The 25,583-nt window shown below is 45.8% G+C and overlaps 1 protein-coding gene across 2 annotated transcripts in view; it reads right to left on the bottom strand.

Annotated features, from left to right (window-relative positions):
• LOC147435685 (uncharacterized) overlaps window positions 1–25,137 on the bottom strand; it is an 84,043-nt gene extending 58,906 nt beyond the window's left edge. Inside the window, exons 1-5 of one of the 2 annotated variants that reach the window (XM_086488677.1) lie at window positions 24,745–24,884; window positions 3,453–4,003; window positions 2,456–2,531; window positions 2,235–2,359; window positions 2,052–2,122 (exon numbers count right to left, since the gene is read on the bottom strand). In XM_086488677.1, coding sequence (XP_086344803.1) covers window positions 2,052–2,122; window positions 2,235–2,359; window positions 2,456–2,531; window positions 3,453–3,683 — 503 coding nt within the window. In that variant the 5' untranslated portion in view covers window positions 3,684–4,003; window positions 24,745–24,884. Of the gene's footprint in view, window positions 1–2,051; window positions 2,123–2,234; window positions 2,360–2,455; window positions 2,532–3,452; window positions 4,004–24,744 lie in introns of both variants that reach the window. The other variant, XM_086488676.1, reaches the window with a different exon arrangement.
• Window positions 25,138–25,583: the final 446 nt, after the last annotated feature.

Here is a 25,583-nt window from a genome sequence, read left to right as displayed (position 1 = left end):
AAAGCTTGCTTGAGAGTCTGAAATGCTTTCGCGGCCTCTGAGTCCCAAACAAACTTATTATGGCCTGTCAACCTTGTGAGTGTTGTAACCACCTTGGAGATTACTTGAGGAGGTTAGGACTTTCTAGGTTCTTCTTGAGGAGGTTAGAATCTTCTAGAACCTTCTTGATCCTTCTAGTTCTTCTAGAACCTTCTGGATCCTTCTTCAACTTTCTAGAGCTTTCCAAAAACTTTTAGATTCTTCCGGAATCTTCTCCAAGCTTCTAGAAACTTCTTGATCATTCTAGATCCTTCTAGAGTCTTTTGGATCCTTCTAGAACCTTCTTCAACTTTCTAGAGCTTTCCAGAAACTTCTATATTCTTCCGGAATCTTCTCCAAGCTTCTAAAAACTTCTAGAATCTTCTAGATCCTTCTAGATTCTTCTAGCGATGATGTAGGCGATGATGCAGGCAGCGGCTGACTCTCAAGCATGCATGACACAAGCTGGCTCCACATCCCCCTCTGAAGGGAGAACACCCGAACCATGGATAATTGTCATAACTCTCCAACAGTCTCTGCTTGTGTAACTCGATCACCCAAGGTAGGTGAAACCTGGAACCAAATTTGGGAGAACCAAGAATCTCCCCGGTTTGAAGAATGCTCGAGCTAACTGTAACTTGTTCCTAGTCCGAGAAGGACCACTATTCACCTGTAAAAAATAACATGTCAGTCTAAGGATAAGAGAAGTAGGTGCGTCCTAAACGGTACAGTCTCCACGGGCCAATCGGGAAGACAAAACATAGGAATGACCACTCGGATGCAGTTGGAAGAGCAACCGTCACACCAAATATCCGAAAGACGAGGCAACCACTGAAATGGCTAAAGAAAACATCCGCCAAGATACTAGTTGCACTGTGGAATAAAGCCACAAGAAATGAGCAAGGAAAACCAAGGACTAGAAGACACCATGCATGGTACTTCGCTAAATGGAGCACCGGAAGTTAACTGAAGATAATAACCTAGAAGCCCCCTCTGAAAGAGAACAATCCTCAAAAGTACGCTCTAAGGTAGCAACTAACTCAACCCACGTCGAAACAGAGCAAACACTGACACTGAAAGCTCTAGAGCTAAAGCTGAAAACTCCCCCCAAGATAGGAAGTCCCCCTCCTGCTCAATCCTGGGAAAAGAGATGAGTACCACCAGAGAGAAATCTGAGACAACTTGGAGTAGAACTGCTTCCTCTGTAACTGAATAGCAAAACCTGATGCAAAAGGATACTTGAACCATCGACAAATCTTGATGGATAAAACCATCATCAAGCGGCCAAGGAGGTCATCAAGAGTAGAAAATATCCGCGATTTTATGTAGCACAAGCCCTGTGGAGCGCACAAACACCCGTTGTCTTATTGACCATGCAGTGTTTTGGAAAATCCCTTATCCCAAACACACAAAAATCCCTTTGAGGCAATTCTCAAGCAATAATTACACAATTTTCTTGCAAAATCCCAGCTGGATTTTTTGTTTCAACCGACTATCTTGAATTCCTAACCGGTTCAAGAGTAAGCTGAAACACACTTTTCCCAAAGATTGGACAAAAAACTTATTTTCTCCTTGTGGATGCGCAACACCAGAACAACGGGAGGACACAGCCACACAACAGCCCTCACTCCCTAATCTGCTCCTCAGGAGATACCACCGCACAAAAGGTGTAACAGCTCAAGCTCCTTCAGCTGCAGCCAAATATTCTATTTGTACAAGTTCCATCATGTGCCGTACAGGTGGTAGAACAAACCAAATATCCTCTTGTCTGCATAAAGCAACTTCAACCAGCCTAATCTTTTACACTGCACGGGCAGCTGAATTATTTATTAGTTATATACCTTCAATTCACAAACTAAAGAGGCGTTATTACAGATTTACCACTAAGACGTTTGCATCACCTTGTTCTTTGGAACCTCTACCTCTATTTCTAGCATCATGCGACATATTTATCTCCACCATCATTGAGCATAACCATGAAGGGCAATGACAACCCATAAAGCATTACAAAATGTAAGGTACTTGAGACAAACCCTAATTTAGTTGCTGCAACTGAAACAGAACCCCCTGTTGCCAAAAGCAGATCCAACAAGCATTGCACTCCCTACAAAAATCATTATTTTCAGCAGCCATGAGTCACAATTGGAGATAATCTCAAACAAATGGAGGAATGAAATGTTTTAAGGAAAAAACAGTTGCTCATACAGGAGAACAACCTTGCAAAAGTCTGGGTGGTTAGGCCCTATCTTTTGGCCACCACTGTTTGGCCCCCTCACTGCTGGAAGAATGCGAACAAGCTCTGGTGGAGGCACATAGCTGTCAAGATCCACAGGCCGCCTAACTAGTTTGCATTTTACCATCAGCACAAGATGAAGATTAGAATGACAATAAGGCTGAAGGCCTGATTTAAGAAGTTAAGCAGAGATCAAATCTCCACCTTTTGCAGCAATAAGAGTGCGCAACCGGTCAAGTGCATATGCTCTATTTTTATGCTGAGACCTATCATCTGCTGCCTGCAAAACGTCCTCAGAAGGAACAAAAAAGATTCTTTACCTGTTTTGTAGAATCAACAAGAAAGTAAGAAGCACAAGGAGTACTTGTTGGCATAAATACTTGCTAACAAAAATAATGGCTTTACAAATCTAGTGATCACACTCATAATATGATAAGCTGCCCCACAGTCTCAATTGCTTGCGTACAACACTCCCAGACACCACACTGGCTCAACCAAGAACAATGATCTCTTCAAATATAAATTGAAGGTCTCCTAGAATAGCCTCATAAACATTGAGAGTCACTCAAGAAGCTATCACCATTATGATAGTGTTCAAAATCAGCGAGGCAAATGTAAGTCCCCACCCCTACCTTAAAGACTTATCTTGCCTTATTGCTTATGTCTATATGTGGACAAAGCTTTGACATGCTGAGTAAAGAATGACATATCCAAGCTCAATCATTTACACCTACAGTCTTTCTGCAACCATACAGACTTCAGTAGCTCACCAGGACATTACATTTTTTCAAGCAGAGGTTTTGCCATCATAAAACCCAGCCTATGCATTTGAGCACAGCCTCCTGTGACTATGCCCAAATGTTTCGTTAATCCAAGCCCTAGCATAAGGAACATGAAGGCACCATTAGAAGGCATCAATAGCTATTAGCAGCAGCCAGCTGTAACAGAAGATGCACGATTACTTTGTGGCCTATCTGCAATATGCATTGCAAATTGGGTATAATCTGAATGCTTGACATCCTTGGAAATTGACAGAATGAACAAGGCTCTAGAAGAGGAGAGAGAGAGAGAGAGAGAGAGAGAGAGAGAGAGAGAGAGAGATCCTCAGAGTGAATTGAAAGAACTAGTAAGGCTCTAGAAACTTAGAAAGAGAAACGATAAGAGAGAGAGAGAGAGAGAGAGAAGTGAGCGATGGCTTTACCTCATCGCATGAAACCCTAGTGCTGCTGCTGGTTTGCCCTGCTCGTCTCGCCATGGAGCCTCTGCGGCCTGCCTGCCTACTCCTTGCTGCCTGTTCCCTGCCCTGTCGCTGCTGTCCACGCCGCGCCAACCACAATACATCATCCCCACTGCTCGCTCCCTTTCCATCGCCATTATCCCCACTTCCAGCCTGAGGTTTTCCAGCTTCCTGCCTGCACATTGGCCTCGTCATTGTCTCACTGCTCTTATGTCATCTGTTTTGTCTCATTTGTGGCGCACCCATGTTCACAAAAAAGGCCTGCGTTTGATGTCGATTGGGAAATTTTGCACTCCTGAGCGCTTTAGGGGTCTAAATATTTTGGACTTGAGCAGACATGTTCTTGCCAGAAAAGCCATGTTGTTGCCTACTCTTGTGTAACAACCTCAGCCTTGAGCTCTTATGCTTGCTTATTTATGTCAGCATGTGGTTACTTCTTCCTTTGGTCATTGGCAATCTTTTTTGGACGACGTGTTTGGCAAGATGGAAGGGCATATTCCTGGATGTCCAGATTTCTGTTTGGAAAGATGTTACAACTCATTTATCATGGCACGGTTGGCAACAGCAGAAGGGAATCTGTAACGGAACAGGCACCACGTGCCAACGGAAAAGAACAGACTGAACAGATTTTTAGCACTTTAATAGCAATTGAATTGAAAGAGATGCACGACAGAAAACAGACATCTAGCTTTCCATGGGCTCGCTGCTGCTGTTGCTCTCCATCGCCCTCCGGCTCCTGCCCCACCCTGCCCCCTCAAGCCCCTCCCGCTGCCGCTGTCCCCCGCATGTCCTGCACGCGGTCCCATCTCCAGCTGTGCGCAGCCCGTCCGCTAGTCCCCACCCCCATCTCTGTGTGTCCTATGAGCTGCCCACCAGCTGTGCACAACCCTCAACCCACTGCCAAAGCCCGCCCCCTTCAGCCCTGCACTTCGTACTCAACCCCCCGCCCCTGCCTCGGTTTAGCCTCGCTTTCTTTCCTCCTCCCTGTTTTTCGCCTTGCCTTTGTAGATAAGCAGCTTCGGCGATGGTCAGATGACCAGTGGGAGTCCAACGGAAGCATCCCCTAAAATTTGCTATTTTGGGCCATGAAATGTGTTCGCGGTATTAGCTTCAGAATGACGAGGGGAACATTTTATTACTCTGCTGCAAAGTCAACTAATGCACTAGTCAAGAGATTTTTAAGCGGGAAGCCCAATGCGGGGAAATTGCATGCATGAGTGCCAAGTGGCACTTTTTGGTCAATTTACCAAGATTGGGAGAACAAAACTCGTAACAGACTTTTTGGAGCAGTTTTGGAGGTTGATAACTCTGATTTTCAGCCATTTCCCTCCATTTTGAGCTTCCCATGACTTTACCTAGGACCAAGGAGCTCATTTTCAGCATTGGAAGGCATTAGATGCGTGTTTACGGAGCTGTTTTGCTGCGTTTTCAGCGATACGCAGGTTTTGGCAGCCATGGAGATCTTCCCCTTTTGCATCTATTTGTTCACAGATGCATTACAGGTTAAGGGCTAAAGAGGGGGCACTCGATTTATGTTGGGGGGATGCTTCATTGAGTACCTGTCACAGGTTAAGAGCTATGGAGTGCTTTCTTTCCCTCTCATGTACAGTGTGGTGCTAGGAGTGATGCCCTGTCACCAGCGTGTGACTACTATTTATCCTTTTTGTTGATTTCTTTCTTATTATCTATTTACTTTCACTTTTTGGAAACACCCCTCGGGAAATCTAACTGCCCTGCATTGCATAGCTAGTGTGGAACTGTCCAGAGGGAGTCCAGGCCTGAGGGCAAGAGAGCACTAAGGTTGGACAAGGACTATGGTTAGCCAAGTGGGGTCATTGACTAGCCAAAGTGGAATCCTTTGCTACAGAGGCTACATTTCAGTTCTGGATGTGGCCGCAGTGTACAAAGAGGGTCGGATGACCTAGAAAGATACAATGGCAGCATCTCCTAAAATTTAGGGAACTGCTATTTTGGGACCTGAAAATGTGTTGGCGTCATTACCTCCGGAATGACAAAGGGAACGTTTTCTTACTCTATCGTGAAGTCAACTGGGCAACCGGTTGGGATATTTTTAGGCGGCAACCCCGAAACGGGAAAATGCTTGTAAATGTGCCAAGTGGCACATTCTGGTGCACTTGCCTCATGCAACAAGAAGTGGCGCTGAATTTGAAGGAGGGAGAGCCTCATTTTCAGTTTTGTCACAGGTTAAGAGCTATGGAGTGCTTGCTTTCCCTCTTATGCACAGTGCGGTGCCAGGAGTGATGCCCTGCACGCTACGCACTGCCCTCTCTCTCCCCTTTGGCAGTATGTTATGCCCCTCTAGTGGGCTCTTCATTTGACCAATGTACAGTTGTGTGGGTTCATGCGCGATTGCCGAGGCAAGAGCCTCTTGCACAGGTACTGGATTAGCTAGCGCCTAATCCCCCCACAGGTACTGGTGAATTCGGAGAGGTTTCACGCCAGAAATCTCGTTCGATTCAAAGGGCAAGTAGCCCTACAGGTGCAGGAGCTCGAGGACTTGCTACAGATGCGACCGGCACGCGAAACAGAGCCCGAAACAGTGAATTACAGCCTGCTGTGTATTTTTGCAGGTTAAGGGTTTTGGCCCTAAACGGACCCTAATACCCCCAGAAGGTTCGGGGACGCAAGGGGACCGCTGTACAGGTGATCTGGCGCATTTTCAGGGCTGAAAACAGAGAATTCAGCGTGCTGCAGATTCTCACCAGGTTTTGCAAAGTGCCCGTATGCGTCGGGAAAGTCATTTAATGCGTGGGAATACTGACCGTGAAGGGTTCTAGTACAGTTATGCTGCCGAAATCGGGCTGGAACAGTGGAAATTCAGCCGAGTTTGTGCGGGGCAGCTTGTAGGGAACCACATCATTTATTCCCTCTTTTGAACAATAAAGAAATACCGAAAGGGGCGCCTAAGTTAGGGGCCAATCTGGTGTCCGTCTTCTCATACAGGTGCATTCTGGCATCTGTATCCCATTCCCCTCTCTTGTGTCACTATAGCGCAGGTGTAATAGACGACTAATAATGGGTGAAAGCTAAATCAAGGTTTGAAGTAAAGTCTACCGCCCTTTTTGGATAGAACAGGCCGGTTTCATGGTTCCATCGACGGGATTGAATCACTTTTTCCCATAGAAGTGAGCCTTGGTCAGTTTTGGGCTTGAAGACACAGGGGATCATAGACTAGACACAGGGAATTGCAATTATGGCTGACAGACCAGATGATGTGACTGAAGAGGTTTCCTCTTCACAGGGTCAACAGACACATGAAGTGGGTGAGTCCTCAAGACCACCACAGACAGATGACGATATATTCAAGACCCAGTTGGCTACTGCTGTGGCTATGTTCACACAAGTAATGCAGAACCCGAGGTTTTTAGGCTTTCTGCAACCTCCTGTTCGGTCTCAGCAAGTTGGGTCACTGGATCATATTCAAAAGCCTGTTAAGGCTCGAGCACAGGTGATTCATACCGCACAGTCAATGGAAACACCTGTACACTTGACGGAGAACATGCAGTCTCCACAACCTGTGCCTAAGGTGCAAGAACAGGTGGCTGAGATGCCAGTTTTTCAAGCTGTACCAGTTCAGCCCGCCACCTTTCAGCAGCCTATAGCTGGTTCTAATGGGCAGGGAAGCAACCTACAGGCTATGCAACAGGTCTTCCCCACCACCTTCAGTACACCCTGGCTATTTTGGAGGTGGATCGGTATTCCAAAGCATGGCTGGTCATGCACCTGGAAATCAGTTTTACATGCCAGGAACAGTGTTTGGGGGTGCTCAAACGATGATGCCTAACCCCATGTACAGTGTCATGGGTATGCACCCAGGGTTTCAAAGCACTCAGGGCCAATTTGGGATGCCACAGGCAAATTTTGGTATGGCTGGAATTACAAATCAGCAGCCAAATATGGCATTTCCAGGTCAAGTTAATAGCGGCCAAGGAACACAGATGAACCCTAATAGTGTTCCCATGTTTCAGTCACTTCCATATGACAATTTAACGCCGTTGGAGAGGCCAACTCCATACAAAGAAGGTGGCAAAGGTGTGTCATTCACGACCTTTACAGTGTTTGATGACAGGAAGAAGGCTCTTTCATTCCTCCAGCAGTTTGACAAGGCCTATGCAGGGGGAAACTTTACAGAGGCTTCAAAGGTCCGCAAGGCAGCCACTTTCTTGACAGGGAATGCGGGACAATGGTGGACAACTTTATTGCTTCAAGGGCAAGCTCCGTCCACATGGATTTACTTTAAGCAGATTTTTGCAGCAGCATGGTTATCTGATGACTTTGAAGCAGATGTCATGACAGAATGGCACCAGCTTAATGCTGCTCCTTGCAGAAATCTGGATGATTACAATCGGAAGTTTTGGAAAGCTCTACTTCCAGTAACTTCCTATAGGTTTGTGCCATTGACAGAACAGATTGAAAAATACTGTTGTGGCCTACCTAAAGGATTGAGAAAGTACTGTACGAAGACAAAAGTCACTACTTTGACGCAGCTCATCGAGGTAGCAAACACTGGCAATGGTTTGCTCAAGGGAGAAGGTTGTGAATTTAACACTGGCGTCAAGGCAGGATCAGGCAAGAAAAATTCAGCCAAGAAGCACGTTCCCAATGAGGCTCCTAAAGGGACTCAGGAGTCAGCCAACGCAGGGAAAGACAAAGCTAAGGCTGAATCAGAAAAAGGACCAGCAAAGAAATGGAAAAGACGTTTTCCTCACAAGTCAGAAGAGCAAAAGAAGGTCTTGAGGACAGAGAACAAATGCTTTATATGTGAGCAGCCTGGCCACATTGCTTACAACTGTCCTACAAAGAAAAGGCCAGCTGATTCTGAAGACAAGGAGGACAAGAAAGGAAAGAAGCCCATGGCTGGTCTAGTGCCAGATATGGTGGGCGACAAGCCAAATTCAGATGCAAGTGAGCTTTGCAGAGCATGGGGAAAGGTCAGGGATCAAACAGTGCTTATCTTCTTTGATCCAGGTGCCAAAGCCAACTTCATTTCCCCAGAATTGGCTTCAAAGTTGGGAATCAGACCTGAAGAGATGGGGTATACAGCAGAGGCAGGTTTGGCATGTCCTGGCCATACAGAGGCTGTGACACCCATCATTGGAAAGTTGCGTCTACATATCCAGTCCTATGTAGATGCTGAAGAATTTTACATCATGCCATTGGACGGATGTGATGTGTTGTTAGGTATTCCTTGGTTGTTTCGTGTACAGGATCATGGATGCCTACAACAAAAAGATCACTGTACAAAGCAGGGGAAAGACTCACATTCTGGATGTAAAGCTTAAAGGGGAGTCTATTCCTACTGTATCAGCTTCTGCTATTACTTCTGTAATGAAAAAACATCTTTCTGCGTACTTGGTTTTTGCACGTGAAGTGTCAGATTGTGATGAATCAAATTTATCTGTGCTAGATAAAGAAAGGTCAATGTTTTTACAACAGTATAGTGACTGTTTCTCCGATTCATTACCATCTCAATTACCGCCAGAGAGACCCGAGGACCATGCGATAGATTTGGTGCCAGGCAGTAGCCCACCAAATAAGCCTCCGTATAGGGTTAGTGCGGCTCAACAGAAAGAGATAATGGGCCAAGTACAGGAGCTGTTAGAAAAGGGGCTGATTCAGCCCACTTCATCTCCATTCTGTTCTCCAGTGTTGTTGGTGCAGAAAAAGGATGGCTCATGGCGTATGTGCATCGACTATCGTGCACTGAACAAGAATACCATCAAGAATAGGTTCCCTATACCTAGAATTGATGATATTATGGACAAATTAGAAGGAGCAGCTATGTTTAGCAGGATAGATCTAAAGAGTGGGTACCATCAGATTCGCATTAGATCAGAGGATGTGCACAAGACTGCTTTTAGAACGACGTTTGGCCTTTACGAATTTTTAGTGATGCCCTTTGGTCTAACAAATGCTCCTGCTACGTTCAATAGGATGATGGACACAATTTTCCGTCCATACCAGCAGTTTGTTGGTACATTCTTTGATGACATGATAGTCTACTCAAAGAATGAAGAGGAGCATAGGCATCACTTGGCCATTGTGTTCAAAGAGCTACGCAGTCATAGGTTGCTCATCAATGCACAGAAAAGTGAATTTTTTCTGGAAGAGATCCACTTTCTGGGACACATTGTCTCAAAGGATGGTGTCAGAATGGATCCTGCAAAAGTTGAAGCGATCAAGTCATGGCCAAATTTGAAGACGATGCACGATGTCCGAAGCTTTTTGGGACTATGCTCCTATTACAGAAGGTTTATCCGAAATTTCGCTGAGATTGCTTCACCTTTACATGCTCTTCAAAAGAAGGCAGTCACTTTTAGATGGACACAGAAAGAGATTTCAGCTTTTAATCTCTTAAAGGAAAAGATGACTTGAGATCCAATCATTGTGTTGCCAGATCTTAGGAAGTCATTTGTGGTCCAGTGCGACGCCTGCGGTAGTAGCATTGGTGCAGTGCTAATGCAAGATGGCAGGGTAGTAGCCTATGAGAGCAGAATTTTGCAAGGGCCAGAGATGACCATGCAGGTCTATGAGAAAGAGTTACTGGCTGTGATTCATGCGTTCTTAAGTTGGAAACACTACCTGCTAGGTGCAGATTTCGTTGTCCAAACGGATCATCAGACCTTGCGATACTTCTTGACACAGACAAAATTATCTGAGAAGCATATGCGATGGGCAAATATCTTGTCCATGTTCCATTTTCAGATTGTGCATGTGGAAGGCAAGAAGAACGTTGTGACTGATGCCTTGTCAAGGAAGCCACAAATTTCAGCTGTGTCAATTCCTTATCATCATGAACTTGATGATATGAGAGAACAGTATGCAAATGATGAAGATTTTGCAAGGGTCTTCGAGCAGCTAATGGATGGACAACGTCATGAACACTATCTTCTTAAAGACGAGTTCATGATGATGCATGGCAGATTGTGTGTCACAAAGCCATTGCGACGCAAAGTTATGGAAGAGAGTCATGTCCCACCGTATGCAGGGCATCGTGGTATCGATGCTACAGTTAAAGCGGTTGAGACATTCTTCTACTGGCCTACATTGAGAAGGGATGTGGATGCCTTTGTGCGAGAATGCCTAATATGCCAAAAGGTCAAGTTTGACAGGCAAAAGGCACCAGGGTTATTGCAACCACTACCTATTCCAGATAAACCTTGGGAAAGTATTGCTATGGATTTTATCTTTGATCTTCCGAGAACGCAGACAGGAAACGATGGTATTTGGACCATTATTTGCAGATTCAGCAAACAGGCTCATTTCATTCCTGTCAGGAAGAAGATAAAGCCAGATCAGATGGCACGCTTGTTTATGAGCAATATTTTCAAGTATCATGGCATGCCACAGTCGATTGTTAGCGACCGTGATCCACGCATGACAAGTTTGTTCTGGAGAGGCTTGTTTGAGAATATGGGTACCACGCTCAAATTCTCTTCATCATTTCATCCTCAAACAGATGGGCAGTCAGAAGAGGCAAATTCTACTGTCCTAGATCTGCTGAAGTGCTATGTGTCAGAGCATAAAGGAAAGTGGGAGCAGTATTTGCCATTGGTGGAGTATGCATACAATAATACAGTGCATTCATCAACTGGCAAGGCACCCTTTGAGATAGTTGAAGGTGGCAAGAAAGTTCCTCCCATACTGCATACAAAGGACAAGATATTTGAGGCAGATAAGTATGTTCAGGACATGGATGGAATGTACAAGAAGGTCAAAGTGGCCTTAGAAAGGACTCAGGCAAAGCAAAAGAAAGCAGTTGATCGTCACCGTCGTGAAGTGGTATATTCACTTGGTGATTGGGTGGTTTTACGCTTTGAAAAGGCAAGGTTAAAGAAGATGAAGGGCAAGGAAAGATTGTTTCCAAAGCTCAGCATGAGTTACTATGGGCCTTTTCAAGTATGCGACATAATCAGTGATGTTGCATATAGGCTGAAATTGCCTGACAGTTGGAAGATTCACAATGCGTTTCATGTGAGTCTTCTCAGACCCTATGTGGGTGTTGTGCCAGAAGATATGCCAGCTGCAGATCAGCCGGAAGTCGAGGAACTTGACGAGATCTTGGTCCCTGAACAGATTTTGGCACACAAAGAAAGGAAAGTGAAAGGCAAGGTTGCTAGGCGTTACTTGGTAAAGTTCAGAAACTATCCACCAATGGATGCTAAGTGAATGGAAGAAGGTGAACTTGCAGAGTCACCAACTGTGTTACCACTTTACCTGGAAGCCTTCGGTTTGCAACCTACCTTGACCCCTTGAGTTTCAAAGCTACATGGATTGTCAGTGTGACAATGGCTTCTGAAACAAATGATGTACATGGTATTTAAAGTGAGCTCAAATGAAATACCTGTTACATGAATGTTAGAGTTGTACAGATTGTCAGTTTGGCAATTGCTCTTATGGAATGTCCAAAAGTTTGGTTAGTGCTATAGAAGTGAGTATTTCTTGTCAGTTTGTCAAGGATACAGTGATTGCTTCTATTGAAGAGTACATGTGTAACTGCATTCTTAAACTGTCGGTTTGGGTATGCTCGAAAGTGTTACGGGATCCAATGTGTACTATAAGACAGTGGCAAAATGTGCAGCTACCATTTTGTCATTGGAAAGTTAGTGACTCAAAGCAATGGCAGAGTGCGAAGCTACCACTATGTCATTGGGACAGGGTTCACACGCAGGCAATACATGAGTCGACGAGGTGTTGAATACACCAGGGTTGACAATGAGCATGTATGTGTCGTACATGTGTCGTCAGGTGTTGAATACATCAGTGTTGACTAGGAGCATGAACGACATAGATGCAAACGAGGACGTTTGAGATTTCAAGAGGGGGGTATGTCACCAGCGTGTGACTACTATTTATCCTTTTTGTTGATTTCTTTCTTATCATCTATTTACTTTCACTTTTTGGAAACACCCCTCGGGAAATCTAACTGCCCTGCATTGCATAGCTAGTGTGGAACTGTCCAGAGGGAGTCCAGGCCTGAGGGCAAGAGAGCACTAAGGTTGGACAAGGACTATTGTCACAAAGTGATGACGTGGCGGACAGCAGAAACCCTAATTTCTGCCAGAAACCCTAAAATTCCTGCAAACCCTAATTTTTGCCAAAAACCCTAAATTCCGAAAATCGCGGAGACGGATTATTTATTATTAAAAAAAAAAAAAAAAAAATTTTGGAAAATGATGAGCGACGCGAATTTTGCTTTTGCTTTTTTTTATATAAAAAAAAAGAGAAAAGACTCTCTAAGGGAGAGAGAGAACTGATGCTTTTGATTTTAAAAGCTTTTGGGGCTCTGCTTTTGGGCATCCCTTGTAACCTTTAAATTAGTGGTGAGGGCCTCACTTCTCAGAGCATCTGGACGCAGAGTCTGAGAGTGAAACCCTAACCGCTCTCTTGTACTTTGATGATTGATTAATACAAAAAGAAATACCGAAAGGGGCGCCAGTCTTTGGGGCCAATATCTCTAGGCACGGAACTCCGCCGGGCCAGTGCAAATCTATTGTGATCTGTGAATTGTTTTGAAGTGGTTATTTGGTGCTGTCGCGGTTGATTCTTGACTTGGAGTGTCCAAGTCTGTTACAGTGGTATCAGAGCACGGCCGATTTCTCTTCTACGGGAAATCCGATCCCCGAAATTATTTTTTTTCCGCGGCACCTATGGCTTCAGGCAATGATCAGTCGACTCCCTCTGCATCTGGAGATGCGGGCTAGGATCACAACGAAGATTCAGACAGAGAGTATGGCCCGCCTCGGCCTACTCAGGCGGAGCAAAGAGAGATGGAGCGTCGTCAATTGATTGGTGATGCAACAAAGATGATGCTCAATTTTGCCAAGGACCCGAAGATGGCAAAATATATGAACCAGACCTCTTTGAAAGAGGTACAGATGGAGTGGCAGAGAACCACAACACCACTCCCGAAACCCGCTCTCAAGAAACCTTCTGCCTCCAAGAAATATACGGAGAAGGAACTGGAGAACGTGGTTGATGCACGGATTGCTCAGCTTTTCGACGTGCAAAAGAAAGGCAAAAAGCACGGCAAAAAGCAGAACAAAGGTACTGACTTCCCGGGATATTTGGGTCGTCAGTCGACATTCGACAAAGCAAAGAAACGGAAGAAGCGTGTTCGATTTGAAGGAGTACCCAGTTCTTCTTCTTCTTCTTCTGACAGTTCTTCTAGCTCCTCGAATTAGAGCGAAGAAGACAGAAAAAAAGCAAAAAGCGAAGCAAGACACAAAGCTTCGGAACGGGCAAGAAAAAGGCAAAGAAGGCTACATCTCGCCCAGAGACTGACAGTTCTACTGAGGACTCGTCTACAGACAGCTCAGATTCCGATGACGGAAAGTTTTATGCGAACAAGAAGAATTTTTACAAAGCCAACCAGTATGACTTTCTCGAAGATAACAGCAAGAAAGTCCGAGAGTTTAAGGAAGGTGGCCACTCGATCAAGTTTGATACTTTTCAGGATACTCAGATGCTTCGAAGGCTTTGTCTCTTATACAGCAGTTTGACATCGCTTTCGCGGGAGGACGCTATTCAGAGCACTCCAAGATTCGGAGAGCTGCCTCTTACTCTGAGGGGAATGCTCGTACTTGGTGGTCCACGCTTCTATTAAGCAAGACTGTGCCAGTTACATGGCTGCAATTCAAGAGGCTTTTTATTTCTTCTTGGTTGACTCAAGAGTTTGAGCGAGATATACGAGCTGCTTGGAACCATCTCCGGATGACCAAGAGCGATACAGTGAATTCTTATTGTGAAAGATTCTGGAGCTCTTTTCTACCCGCCTCTTCATTCAAGAAGATCTCGTTCAGAGAACAAATTGAGCGGTTTACCTTGGGTCTACCTACAGAGATCCGAGATCACTGCTTGGAACAGAAGTCAGCTTCTATTCAGGAGTTGATGAGTCATGCGAAGCGGGGCTTTGCCATTCACTCTGGCAGTTTGACCTACCCCACAGATGAGGCCATGACACAACGAGCCAAACAGACTTCTGGGAATGAAAGTAGAATGAAAAAGAGCAACCCAGAGAAAAAAAAAGGATGCACGACCCAAGCTTACTCCTGAGGAGAGAGCTCGCTTCATCAGAGAGGGGAAGTGCTTTGGATGCGGGAAACATGGACATATTTCCGCAAAGTGCCCTGATAAGGCACAGAAAGAATAGAATGATAAAGACGACGACAGGTCTGAGAGTTCGAGAGCAGCTGAGGAATGTGGCAGAAAAGGCAGATAGAAAAGCAGAACTGGTACCACATGGCGTGGGACTTGCACCGAATCAAATGAATGAAAGTACAAACTTTGCCGTTTTTTTTTGGGGCAAAGTGAAGGATCAGGAAGCTCTTTTGAAGGAGCCAAGGCCAACTTCTTTTCACTTGGAATTGGCGGCTCGATTTGGAACTACGCCCGACAGACTGACGCCACAGGCGGAGGTAGTTCGACTGGCACCCGGATGGGATGTTGCCATTACACCGAGCATTGGCAAACTTCGTTTGCAATGACAGGGGTGTTCAGGGCACGTGAGTGACGTTCTACTCGGGATCCCTTGGTACCACAAGAACTACGCCGTGGTTGACTACCGGGCCGAGAAAGCGACTTTGATAAATGAAGGGCTTAGAGATTGTACTTGATGAACTTCAGTTTTCTTACTCATTCTTTTGGGAGAACTGAACCATGGATAAAAGTTGAATATGTTTTGACCTGAAGAAAAGAACGCCAAGATTTTTTTCTCCACGCTCATGCCGATTGCTTTTGAGAGGGCCTGAAGATCATACCATTGATCTGATATCTGGAAGCACACCACCGAATCGGCCACCTTATTGTGTGAGCCGAGTACAGAATGAAAAGATTATGAACTCAGTGAAAGACCTCTTGGAAAAGGGTCTTGTCCAGCTTAGTACTTCACCGTATTGCTCTCCAGTGTTGTTGATTTTGAAGAAAGACAGATCTTGGAGAATGTGCTTCGATTATAGCACTCTCAACGAAATCACCATCAAGAACAGATTTCCGATTCCTAGGATCGATGATATACTCGACAGGTTACAGGGATCCTCGTGCTTTAGCAGGATTGACTTGAAGAGTGGATATCATCAGATCAGGATAGCGCCAGGAGATGTCTACAAGACAGCTTTTCGGACGACTTTTGGGTTATTTGAGTTTTTGGTGATGCCTTTTGGCTTAACCAATGCTCCTGCGACATTTAACCGGATGATGGACAGGATTTTTCGAGAGTACAGGCTATTTGTTGGCACTTTCTTTGACGACATCATTGTTTTCTCGAAGAATGAGGTAGAACACAGAGATCATCTGCTTCAAGTCTTTTAGGCATTACGAGATCACACGCTAGTGATTAATGCAAAGAAAAGTGAATTTTTTCCTACCATGGATACACTTTTTGGGACACATTGTGTCAGCAACACAACAGGAGTGCAAATGGATCCGGCCAAGATAGAGACTATCCGTGATTGGCCCGACTTGAAGAATGTCCACGAAGTTAGAAGCTTCTTGGGACTGTGTTCGTACTACATGCGGTTCATACGAAAGTTTGCAGAGGTTGCTTCCCCTTTGCATACCTTGACACAGAAAGGAGTACCTTTTTCGTGGGGACCCACAGAGGTGACTGCCTTTCAGACATTGAAAGAGAAATTCACTACAGGACCAGATTTGACTTTGCCGGACTTGCAGAAGTCATTCGAAGTATATTGTGATGCTTGTGGTCGTAATCTGGATGCGGTCTTGATGCAAGAAGGCCATGTCATAGCTTACGAGAGCCGTTTGTTCTCTAGGCCGGAGATGACAGCACAGATTTATGAGAAAGAGCTTTTGGCGGTTATCCATGCTCTTACTCAGTGGCGGCATTACCTACTCGGAGCGGATTTTATTGTCTTTACAGACCATCAGAGTTTGCGCTACTTCTTGTCACAGAAGCAGCTTTCGGAAAAGCAGATGCGGTGGGCGAACATCTTGTCACAGTTTCACTTCCAGATTGTCCATGTGCAGGGACAGAAGAATGTGGTGGCAGATGCTTTGTCTCGGAAACCGTTGGTTCTGGCTATTTCCGCGATACATCATAGGAGCTTCGAGGATATGGTCGATCAGTGTGCCACAGATACAGATTTTGCAGATATTTTCACACGGCTAAGGGATAGGGAGACAGTAGCTGGATACTCCCTTCGGGAAGGCTACTTCATGAAAAAGACTATGGTGTGCGTTACACAGCCATTGAGGGAGAAGGTTATGACTGAATGCCGCTGTCCACCTTATACGGGTCACCGCGGCATTGCTACCACCATGAAAGGGGTAGAGAGAGATTTCTTTTGGCGGAGACTGAAGAAGGTTGTGGAAGAGTTTGTGCGCAGTTGCTTGGTATGCTAGAAGGTCAAGTTTGACAGGCATAAGGCACAGGGATTGTTACAGCCTTTACCCATACCCACCCACCCGCCCCTGGGAAAATATTGAAATGGATTTCATTTTTTTTTATCTCCCGAGAATACAGAATGATCACGATGATTTTCCGATTACATGGCACGCCTGAGACGATTGTCTCCGACAGAGACCCCAGATTTATGAGTTTGTTTTGGAAGGCAATTTGGGAGAACATTGGGACGCGGTTGCAGTTCTCGTCATCGTTCCACTTGCAGACTGACGGGCAATTTGAGATTGCCAATTCAGTGATTTTAGATTTATTGAAGTCTTGTATCTCGCATCAGAAGACTCAATGGGAAAAGAACTTACCTTTGGTGGAATTTGCCTACAATAACACGATACACTCTTCGACGGGGAAGACGCCATGAGAGATTGTTGAAACTGCTGCGAAGGTTCCATCCTTCCTGAGCACGAAAGATTAGAAATTTGAAGCGGATGAATATTCGCGAGATTTGGATACGGCTTTTCCCAAGGTTCACGAGACTTTACAGAAGTCTCAAGAACGACAGAAAAAGGCAGCGGATCGCCATCGTCGCGACTGGAAACTGAAGGAGGATGATTGGGTGCTCTTACTTTTGAGAAGGCACGCCTAAGAAAAAAAAAAGGGAAAGGAGAGGCTTTTTCCAAAGCTTAGTATGTGATACTACGGACCTTTCCAGATTACTGACAAGATAAATGATGTCTCCTTCCGATTGGACCTGCCAGATACTTGGAGGATTCATAATGCATTGCATGTGAGTCTCTTGAACCCTGTTAAGGGTGATGTGCCTGATGATGGGGAGCCTGATGAGCAACCCGAAGTGGAAGAAAACGAGGAGATCCTTGTTCCTGAACAGATTTTGGCACATAATGATACGAAGAAAGGTAAAGTCCGAAGGCGGTTCTTGGTTAAGTTCAAGAACTTTCCTGCATTTGATGCGAAGTGGATGGAGGAGGAGGACCTAGCAGATACTCCTCGGATTGTGAAACTTTACCTCGATGTTTTGGTTTAGCATAGTCTACTCCAAACGGAACCCAGAAACTCAGCTTGGCCGAAGATCTGGTGCAGTGGGATGCACAAGAGGGGAGTCGCTCCACTCCTTTGTCAACAGATGCCTCGATTTTGATACTAAAGTCACTGATGTCTCTTTGAGCTTCAGGGATACTGAGAGCTGACAGTATTCTGCTGGATGACTTTATGAAATGGAATTCCTGATTATGATACTCATTTGTTCTTGACTTCTTGTGAGTGCAGGAACTGATAGCCGAAATGACTGCAGCATTTTGGTCTGATTGATCTCGAATAGACATGGTTGCAATAGGGGTTAGTCAATCGGACATCGATGAGGTCCCGATTGGACCTAGATGTGATTGCTAGCTACATTGCCGATAAATCATGGTCTAAGATCCGAATGAATGTTGAATGTCATGTGATGTCCTGTGATGTCTGGTGATGTCCTGTGATGTCGTGTGATGTGACTGTCGATTTTGTACATGTGCTAGATGTGTGTTCCTAGTACGTAGGTACTAACAGTCAGTGTCTGCTAAGACGGTTTATGGCTTTTGTCGGTTTTGCAGGCGTAATCGCGGTCGATTACAATGCTTTCAAGAGGGGGGTATGTCACAAAGTGATGACGTGGCGGACAGCAGAAACCCTAATTTCTGCCAGAAACCCTAAAATTCCTGCAAACCCTAATTTTTGCCAAAAACCCTAAATTCCGGAAATCGCGGAGACGGATTATTTATTTTTAAAAAAATTATTTTTTTTTTTTGGAAAATGATGAGCGACGCGAATTTTGCTTTTGCTTTTTTTTATATAAAAAAAAAGAGAAAAGACTCTCTAAGGGAGAGAGAGAACTGATGCTTTTGATTTTAAAAGCTTTTGGGGCTCTGCTTTTGGGCATCCCTTGTAACCTTTAAATTAGTGGTGAGGGCCTCACTTCTCAGAGCATCTGGACGCAGAGTCTGAGAGTGAAACCCTAACCGCTCTCTTGTACTTTGATGATTGATTAATACAAAAAGAAATACCGAAAGGGGTGCCAGTCTTTGGGGCCAATATCTCTAGGCACGGAACTCCGCCGGGCCAGTGCAAATCTATTGTGATCTGTGAATTGTTTTGAAGTGGTTATTTGGTGCTGTCGCGGTTGATTCTTGACTTGGAGTGTCCAAGTCTGTTACAACTATGGTTAGCCAAGTGGGGTCATTGACTAGCCAAAGTGGAATCCTTTGCTACAGAGGCTACATTTCAGTTCTGGATGTGGCCACAGTGTACAAAGAGGGTCGGATGACCTAGAAAGATACAATGGCAGCATCTCCTAAAATTTAGGGAACTGCTATTTTGGGACCTGAAAATGTGTTGGCGTCATTACCTCCGGAATGACAAAGGGAACATTTTCTTACTCTGCCGTGAAGTCAACTGGGCAACCGGTTGGGATATTTTTAGGCGGCAACCCCGAAACGGGAAAATGCTTGTAAATGTGCCAAGTGGCACATTCTGGTGCACTTGCCTCATGCAACAAGAAGTGGCGCTGAATTTGAAGGAGGGAGAGCCTCATTTTCAGTTTTGTCACAGGTTAAGAGCTATGGAGTGCTTGCTTTCCCTCTTATGCACAGTGCGGTGCCAGGAGTGATGCCCTGCACGCTACGCACTGCCCTCTCTCTCCCCTTTGGCAGTATGTTATGCCCCTCTAGTGGGCTCTTCATTTGACCAATGTACAGTTGTGTGGGTTCATGCGCGATTGCCGAGGCAAGAGCCTCTTGCACAGGTACTAGATTAGCTAGCGGCTAATCCCCCCGCAGGTACAGGTGAATTCGGAGAGGTTTCACGCCAGAAATCTCGTCCGATTCAAAGGGCAAGTAGCCCTACAGGTGCGGGAGCTCGAGGACTTGCTACGGATGCGACCGGCACGCGAAACGGAGCCCGAAACAGTGAATTACAGCCTGCCGTGTATTTTTGCAGGTTTAGGGTTTTGGCCCTAAACGGACCCTAATACCCCCAGAAGGTTCGGGGACGCAAGGGGACCGCTGTACAGGTGATCTGGCGCATTTTCAGGGCTGAAAACAGAGAATTCAGCGTGCTGCAGATTCTCGCCAGGTTTTGCAAAGTGCCCGTATGCGTCGGGAAAGTCATTTAATGCGTGGGAATACTGAACGTGAAGGGTTCTAGTACAGTTATGCTACCGAAATCGGGCTGGAACATTGGAAATTCAGCCGAGTTTGTGCGGGGCAGCTTGTAGGGAACCACATCGTTTATTCCCTCTTTTGAACAATAAAGAAATACCGAAAGGGGCGCCTAAGTTAGGGGCCAATCTGGTGTCCGTCTTCTCATACAGGTGCATTCTAGCATTTGTATCCCATTCCCCTCTCGTGTCACTATAGCGCAGGTGTAATAGACGACTAATAATGGGTGAAAGCTAAATCAAGGTTTGAAGTAAAGTCTACCGCCCTTTTTGGATAGAACAGGCCGGTTTCATGCCCTGCACACTACACACTGCTCTCTCTCTCCCCTACGTGCAATTATGTGATGCCCCACAAGAGGGCTCTTCATTTGACTAATGTACAACTGTGTGGGTTCATGCTTTTGTGCTGAGGCAAGAGCCTCCTTGAGAAGGAACAAGGGTAGCTAACTGCTACGCCAAAGCAGGCACCTTCTTGAATCGGCTTGGAGTGGAGAAGGCTAATGATCTCGTCTTTGTTATCACAAATTTGAAAATGCTTTGCAAGAGTACAGACAAACAGACAGATCCTTTTACACAGTGGGAGATGGAGCAAGAGGCTCCTCAGGCAGGTGGAGATGCACATCCACCAACACCATGTACTTCATTCGTGGCTGAGATCGAGCCCGGCCTAGAGCTCGATGATGAGGAATGGGAGGATGTGCATGATTTACAACCGGCTACTACGAATTGGGAGGCCTCTCAAGCTAGTGGCTCTTGAGTCTTGCTTGAGTCTTGAGGCTCGAGAGTTGCGACTCTAGGACTTCCATTATCCTTACCTTTTTGTATGGCTGCTTGAGCCTTGCCCTCTTTGACATTTGTAGCTACTAGCATCTTTATGGTATTTGTCACCTTCAGTCTTTTGGTATTGTGGTCACTGGTTTGGCCCCATTGTAGTCTCGACTCTCATTATGGTATGTCACCTTTGGTTTTTTTGTAGCGCCTTGGCGGGCCTTGTTAGCCATGATTAAGCGAAAAGTGTTATCTCTAACTTCTACTCTTGCAATTATTTGGGAGCTCTAATCTGTAATTACATATGTTATTGACAATTGCGTATATTGTGTTTGTTCAACGTTGTGTATGTACTATGTACTCTGGGCGCCGCACATCCCAATCAAGTCATAATAAGGTTAAATGGTCTTCGAATGTTTTTTGTGGGTATTAGAGTCAAAGGACTCTAGTACTACTTGTATTCAAACATATAACGCTAAAAAAAACAATATTTGGGTGTTTTTTTAGCCTCCCATTCCACGTCGTTCCTGTTCCGGACCCATTCCCATTCCCCCGTTCCGCACGAAGGCCCATCACCATTCCCGTTCCGCATTCCGGGTAACTCTGGCACACACTCTCTCACCCGCTGTCTCTCCATCACTCTCTCTCTCTCTCTCGTTCACTCTTGCTCTCTCTCTCTCCTTTCCTGTGTCGGCAACAGTCAACCAAAGTCTCTCTCCCTCTCCCAACACACACAAACCCCACACACACATACACACTCTCTCCCCATCTCTCGCTCTCTCCCTCGTTCAGCCCCCCCAAATTTCTCTCGCGTTTTCAGCATGGCGAAAAATCTCTCTCGTTACTTACACACACACACACACTTACCTACACACATACACACACCACTCCGGTCCACACACCCTCTCTCTCTCTCTCTCTCTCTCTCTCTCTCTCTCTCTCTCTCTCTCTCTCTCTTTCAAACCACTCTCCCTCTCTCGTTCTTTTGAGTAATTTCAGTCCACCCTCTCTCTTACCTTAAACACACACACAAACACTTACAAACTCTTACCATACACTCACACACTCACAAACACACATCTACGCTACACACTCACAAGCACATACGCACTTGCACGAGCACATTCAAACAAACACACGCACGTCATACGCACGCACAAGAAGAAAAAACCAAAGAAGCTCGACATCGACGCCCAAACAACGAAGAAGAACGACAAAGTCACGCGATGGTGACGACAAATCAAGAAATGACGCCGAAGGCATGCCCCGGCCGGCCCCGAAAGTGCAAACGCGCTACATCGACGCACCAACGAAGCCCGCCATTCACCGGCATTTTGTCCACGATGCATCTCCGCAGTAAACTTCCGTAGGGTAATCTATTTTTCCGTTTTCAAGCCAAAACCTTGTAAAAAACCATTTGTATATTGCCACCTCTCTCTAGGTGATGGTCTCAAAGGCCCACCTAAGAGAGATCATTTTAAAATTCTCCTAAAACAAAGGAAGGGTCAACCGTCTTGGACCCGGCTCCTTGCTTTGTCTCTTCTGATTAGGGCCCAAGCCTAATCATATTATCCTAAATTAATGCAATCTACACCTATAAAAGAACATTGAGAGGTCACTATCACAGAGTCAGACTTGAGGATAAAGCCATGCACACACACTCTCCAAGGGTGACCACACACAAGTAGAATCTCCGTGCATATGAAATTTTCCCTGAGAACTCACTATAGTCTCTCTCTCTCTCTCTCTCTCTCTCTCTCTCTCTCTCTCTCTCTCTCTCTCTCTCTCTCTCTCTCTCTCTCCACGGTCTCCATCTCGCTGAAACTAAGTTTTCTGTAAATACCACTTTGAATCAAGATTACCCTCACATCCCAAGGGGTTTTCATCATCATCTCTCTCTCTCTCTCTCTCTCTCTCTCTCTCTCTCTCTCTCTCTCCCTCTCTCTCTCTCTCTCTCTCTCTCTCTCTCTCTCTCTCTCTCTCTCTCTCTCACGGTGTGTTGTATTAGTATTATTTTAATCACTTCTCTCCGCGACCTAGCCGCTCAAAGCTAGGTGGTGCCCCCTGTTTACTCCCCGCGACGAGTTCGACGTGTACGATCCTAGCGTAGAGGCCGTTGGGGCCCGTTTTGCGCTTGCGCTTGTCAACACCGATCACTTTCTGCTTGGCGGGCCGCAGAACCAACACCCAAGTGTTGTTCTTCTTGCTTCTCACAAATGCAAGTAATGCATTTCCCATGCTTACTCCCAACATCTGGTAAGCCTATGAGCATCTGCTCACGAAAAGCAAGCCAAAGAGCATCATTGTTCAAATAATTAAACCTGTAATTCCAAAGATCACATGTGGGTATCCGAGTCGCTGAAGAAAGAGCACGGAGCCTGTAGAGTCCGTTCTCTACTAAGCCCCCCTCTGACCTCCTTGCAGGATTGCCGTTCCCGAATAGATATCGCATCCTCTCTGAAGATCACCTCCATGCCAAGCTTGCACACCTCATGCACAGACATAAGATGAAAACCCAGCTTTGGAGCATAAAGTACCTTGGAGGTATGCCAGCCATGTGCACGTGACATCGAGGTCACACGGGAAGAACTTTCGAGACCAAGGAGAGATTGAAGTGTCGATCCAGATGGAAACAACCTCCTTCAAGTTCTCTCCACACTCTTGCTCCACGTGATTGAACTGGCCAATCCCAAAGCTGCCGCCGAGCTCGAAATTTTCTTCTCCTTTGCGTGCATCTCCTACAATCACAAGCCAACTTGCTCTAATACCATATGATGTGAAGCGTAGAGATTGAGAGAATGCACGAGAGAGAGAGAGAGAGAGAGAGAGATTCACCAAACCAACACACTCAACAATGAATTAGATGATTACTGCAATGGGGGCTAGAGGTCCGTATATACCTCTCAATTGAATTGCCCGACCTAATTCTCATGTCAAATAAGTACTTAGTAAAATATATATAAACATGACAAAATAAATAAATAAGATCACACTAGACATTCATTTACGATGCATAACTTTAACATGTTAGATGTTTTAATGTCTCTCTGTCTCTCTCTCCCCCCTCTCACGCTTCCGCAGTTATGAAGGGCTGTTCAGCCCCCTTCCACACTCTCCGACGTTTTGTTGTCTCTCTCTCTTTCTCCCCTCTCTCACGCTTCTGCACTCGTGCATGTATATCCTCCAAAAAATGACAGACCCCTGTAAGGTCCCCCACAACATGGTGACCTACGGATCAAGGCCTTAAAACAGCCATTTGAAGCCCATGCAAATCTAGCACTCATTTAAGACATTTTAGACACAAAACCAACTCAATGCCCGCATATACCACTCACCAAAAGAAGCCCCAAGTGTGGATACCTACAAGGCTTAGACATAGCAAAACATGATGGATCGACCTTGGGCACAGCCACAAAAGAGCCCTCACTATCTATGACATGCCCCTCGGATGTACCGGGGTATCAACAGCTCGATCAAGGAGTATAATGTCTCTCTTTGATGTGCAATGTCTGACTACTTTTTGAGAATATTATCTAATACCGCATCAGCTACTACTTGCTAATATCTTTACATTTGTCCTAGGAGGGTCACATATGAGGAACAGGCAAGGCAGAAGCATGACTATTGTACGCATTGAAACGAGCCACATTTTGACCAATATGGTAGACCCGCTTGCTTATGATCTTGGAACCATAACTGCCGAGTTGAGTGCATGTAGTCCCCCTCTGAATGATGATGTGGAATAATCAAGTTTTGAGATAGGTAGCTGGTCAATCGCATCTAGAACACTAATCAGGTTTAACTTGATGGAGAAAGTTAGAGCCACTAGATTAAAGAAGCAAACCTTCAAGACTGACAGACCTCACATGCTAATCTTAAAAAGAGAGGTTGGAATGTACCTGTGAGACAAGGCCAGTTGGAAGATGAGTGAGGCGGACTGCACTCTCGGTCTTGTTGCGATGCTGGCCTCCGGGACCAGAAGCACGGAAGGTGTCCATGTTGCATTGTAGGAAGAGCTCCTTGTCAGACAAGGATAGATACTCGGGAGGGGAAGAAGAAGAGGATAAGGATGACGAGGTTATAGTTAAAAGAGCAGTACGATAGCTTCCCGTAGAGAGACGAAGTGTTCTGGCGGTGGGTGCAGTATTTGTGTAAGTGATGCAGTAGAGGACCTTAGCTGCGTTTGCAACGCAGAGCCTTCCCACCAGCATCCTCCTGACTGCGAGCGTGTGCGCAGTGTGTGAGAGACGTCGGAGTATAAGGGAAGTATGTGCCACTTTCCCCAACTTTCCAGCCCGTTTTCGAGTGATTACTCGCATCCCTTGTGTTCGGCACTCTTCTATGATATTGATCATTCGTTCGCGTCCCTCATTCTCGTGTTCCTATTGCGTTCAGTTTTCAAGTTGCGTTCTTGTATGTGCGTTTGCTTACCTGCAGGTCCCGTTTGTATCGCAGATGAGCCGGCGCGGTCCCGTTTCAGCGATGCCCCGAACGAGGGCGTCACACTTGGTATCAGAGCTTCGGCTCGAGTCCCCGCCAACCCGACGTCGACCCACGGCCCGTGGTTGTCACCACGTTTTCGGCCCGTTCTGCCTCGTTTTTCCACGTTTGCTCCGCGTTCTCGGCCCGTGTGGCCCCGTTTTGCCCCGTTTCACCACGTTCTTTGCGTGATTGTCCCGTTTTGCCCCGTTCCGCGCGTTTTCTCCACGTTCCTCACAGTTTTTCACCGTTTTGTCTC

The sequence above is a fragment of the Adiantum capillus-veneris genome, chromosome 18 (assembly GCF_014529385.1).
Source record: "Adiantum capillus-veneris isolate H3 chromosome 18, ASM1452938v2, whole genome shotgun sequence".
Lineage (NCBI taxonomy): Eukaryota > Viridiplantae > Streptophyta > Polypodiopsida > Polypodiales > Pteridaceae > Adiantum > Adiantum capillus-veneris.
This window is presented reverse-complemented; position numbering and strand designations above follow the sequence as displayed.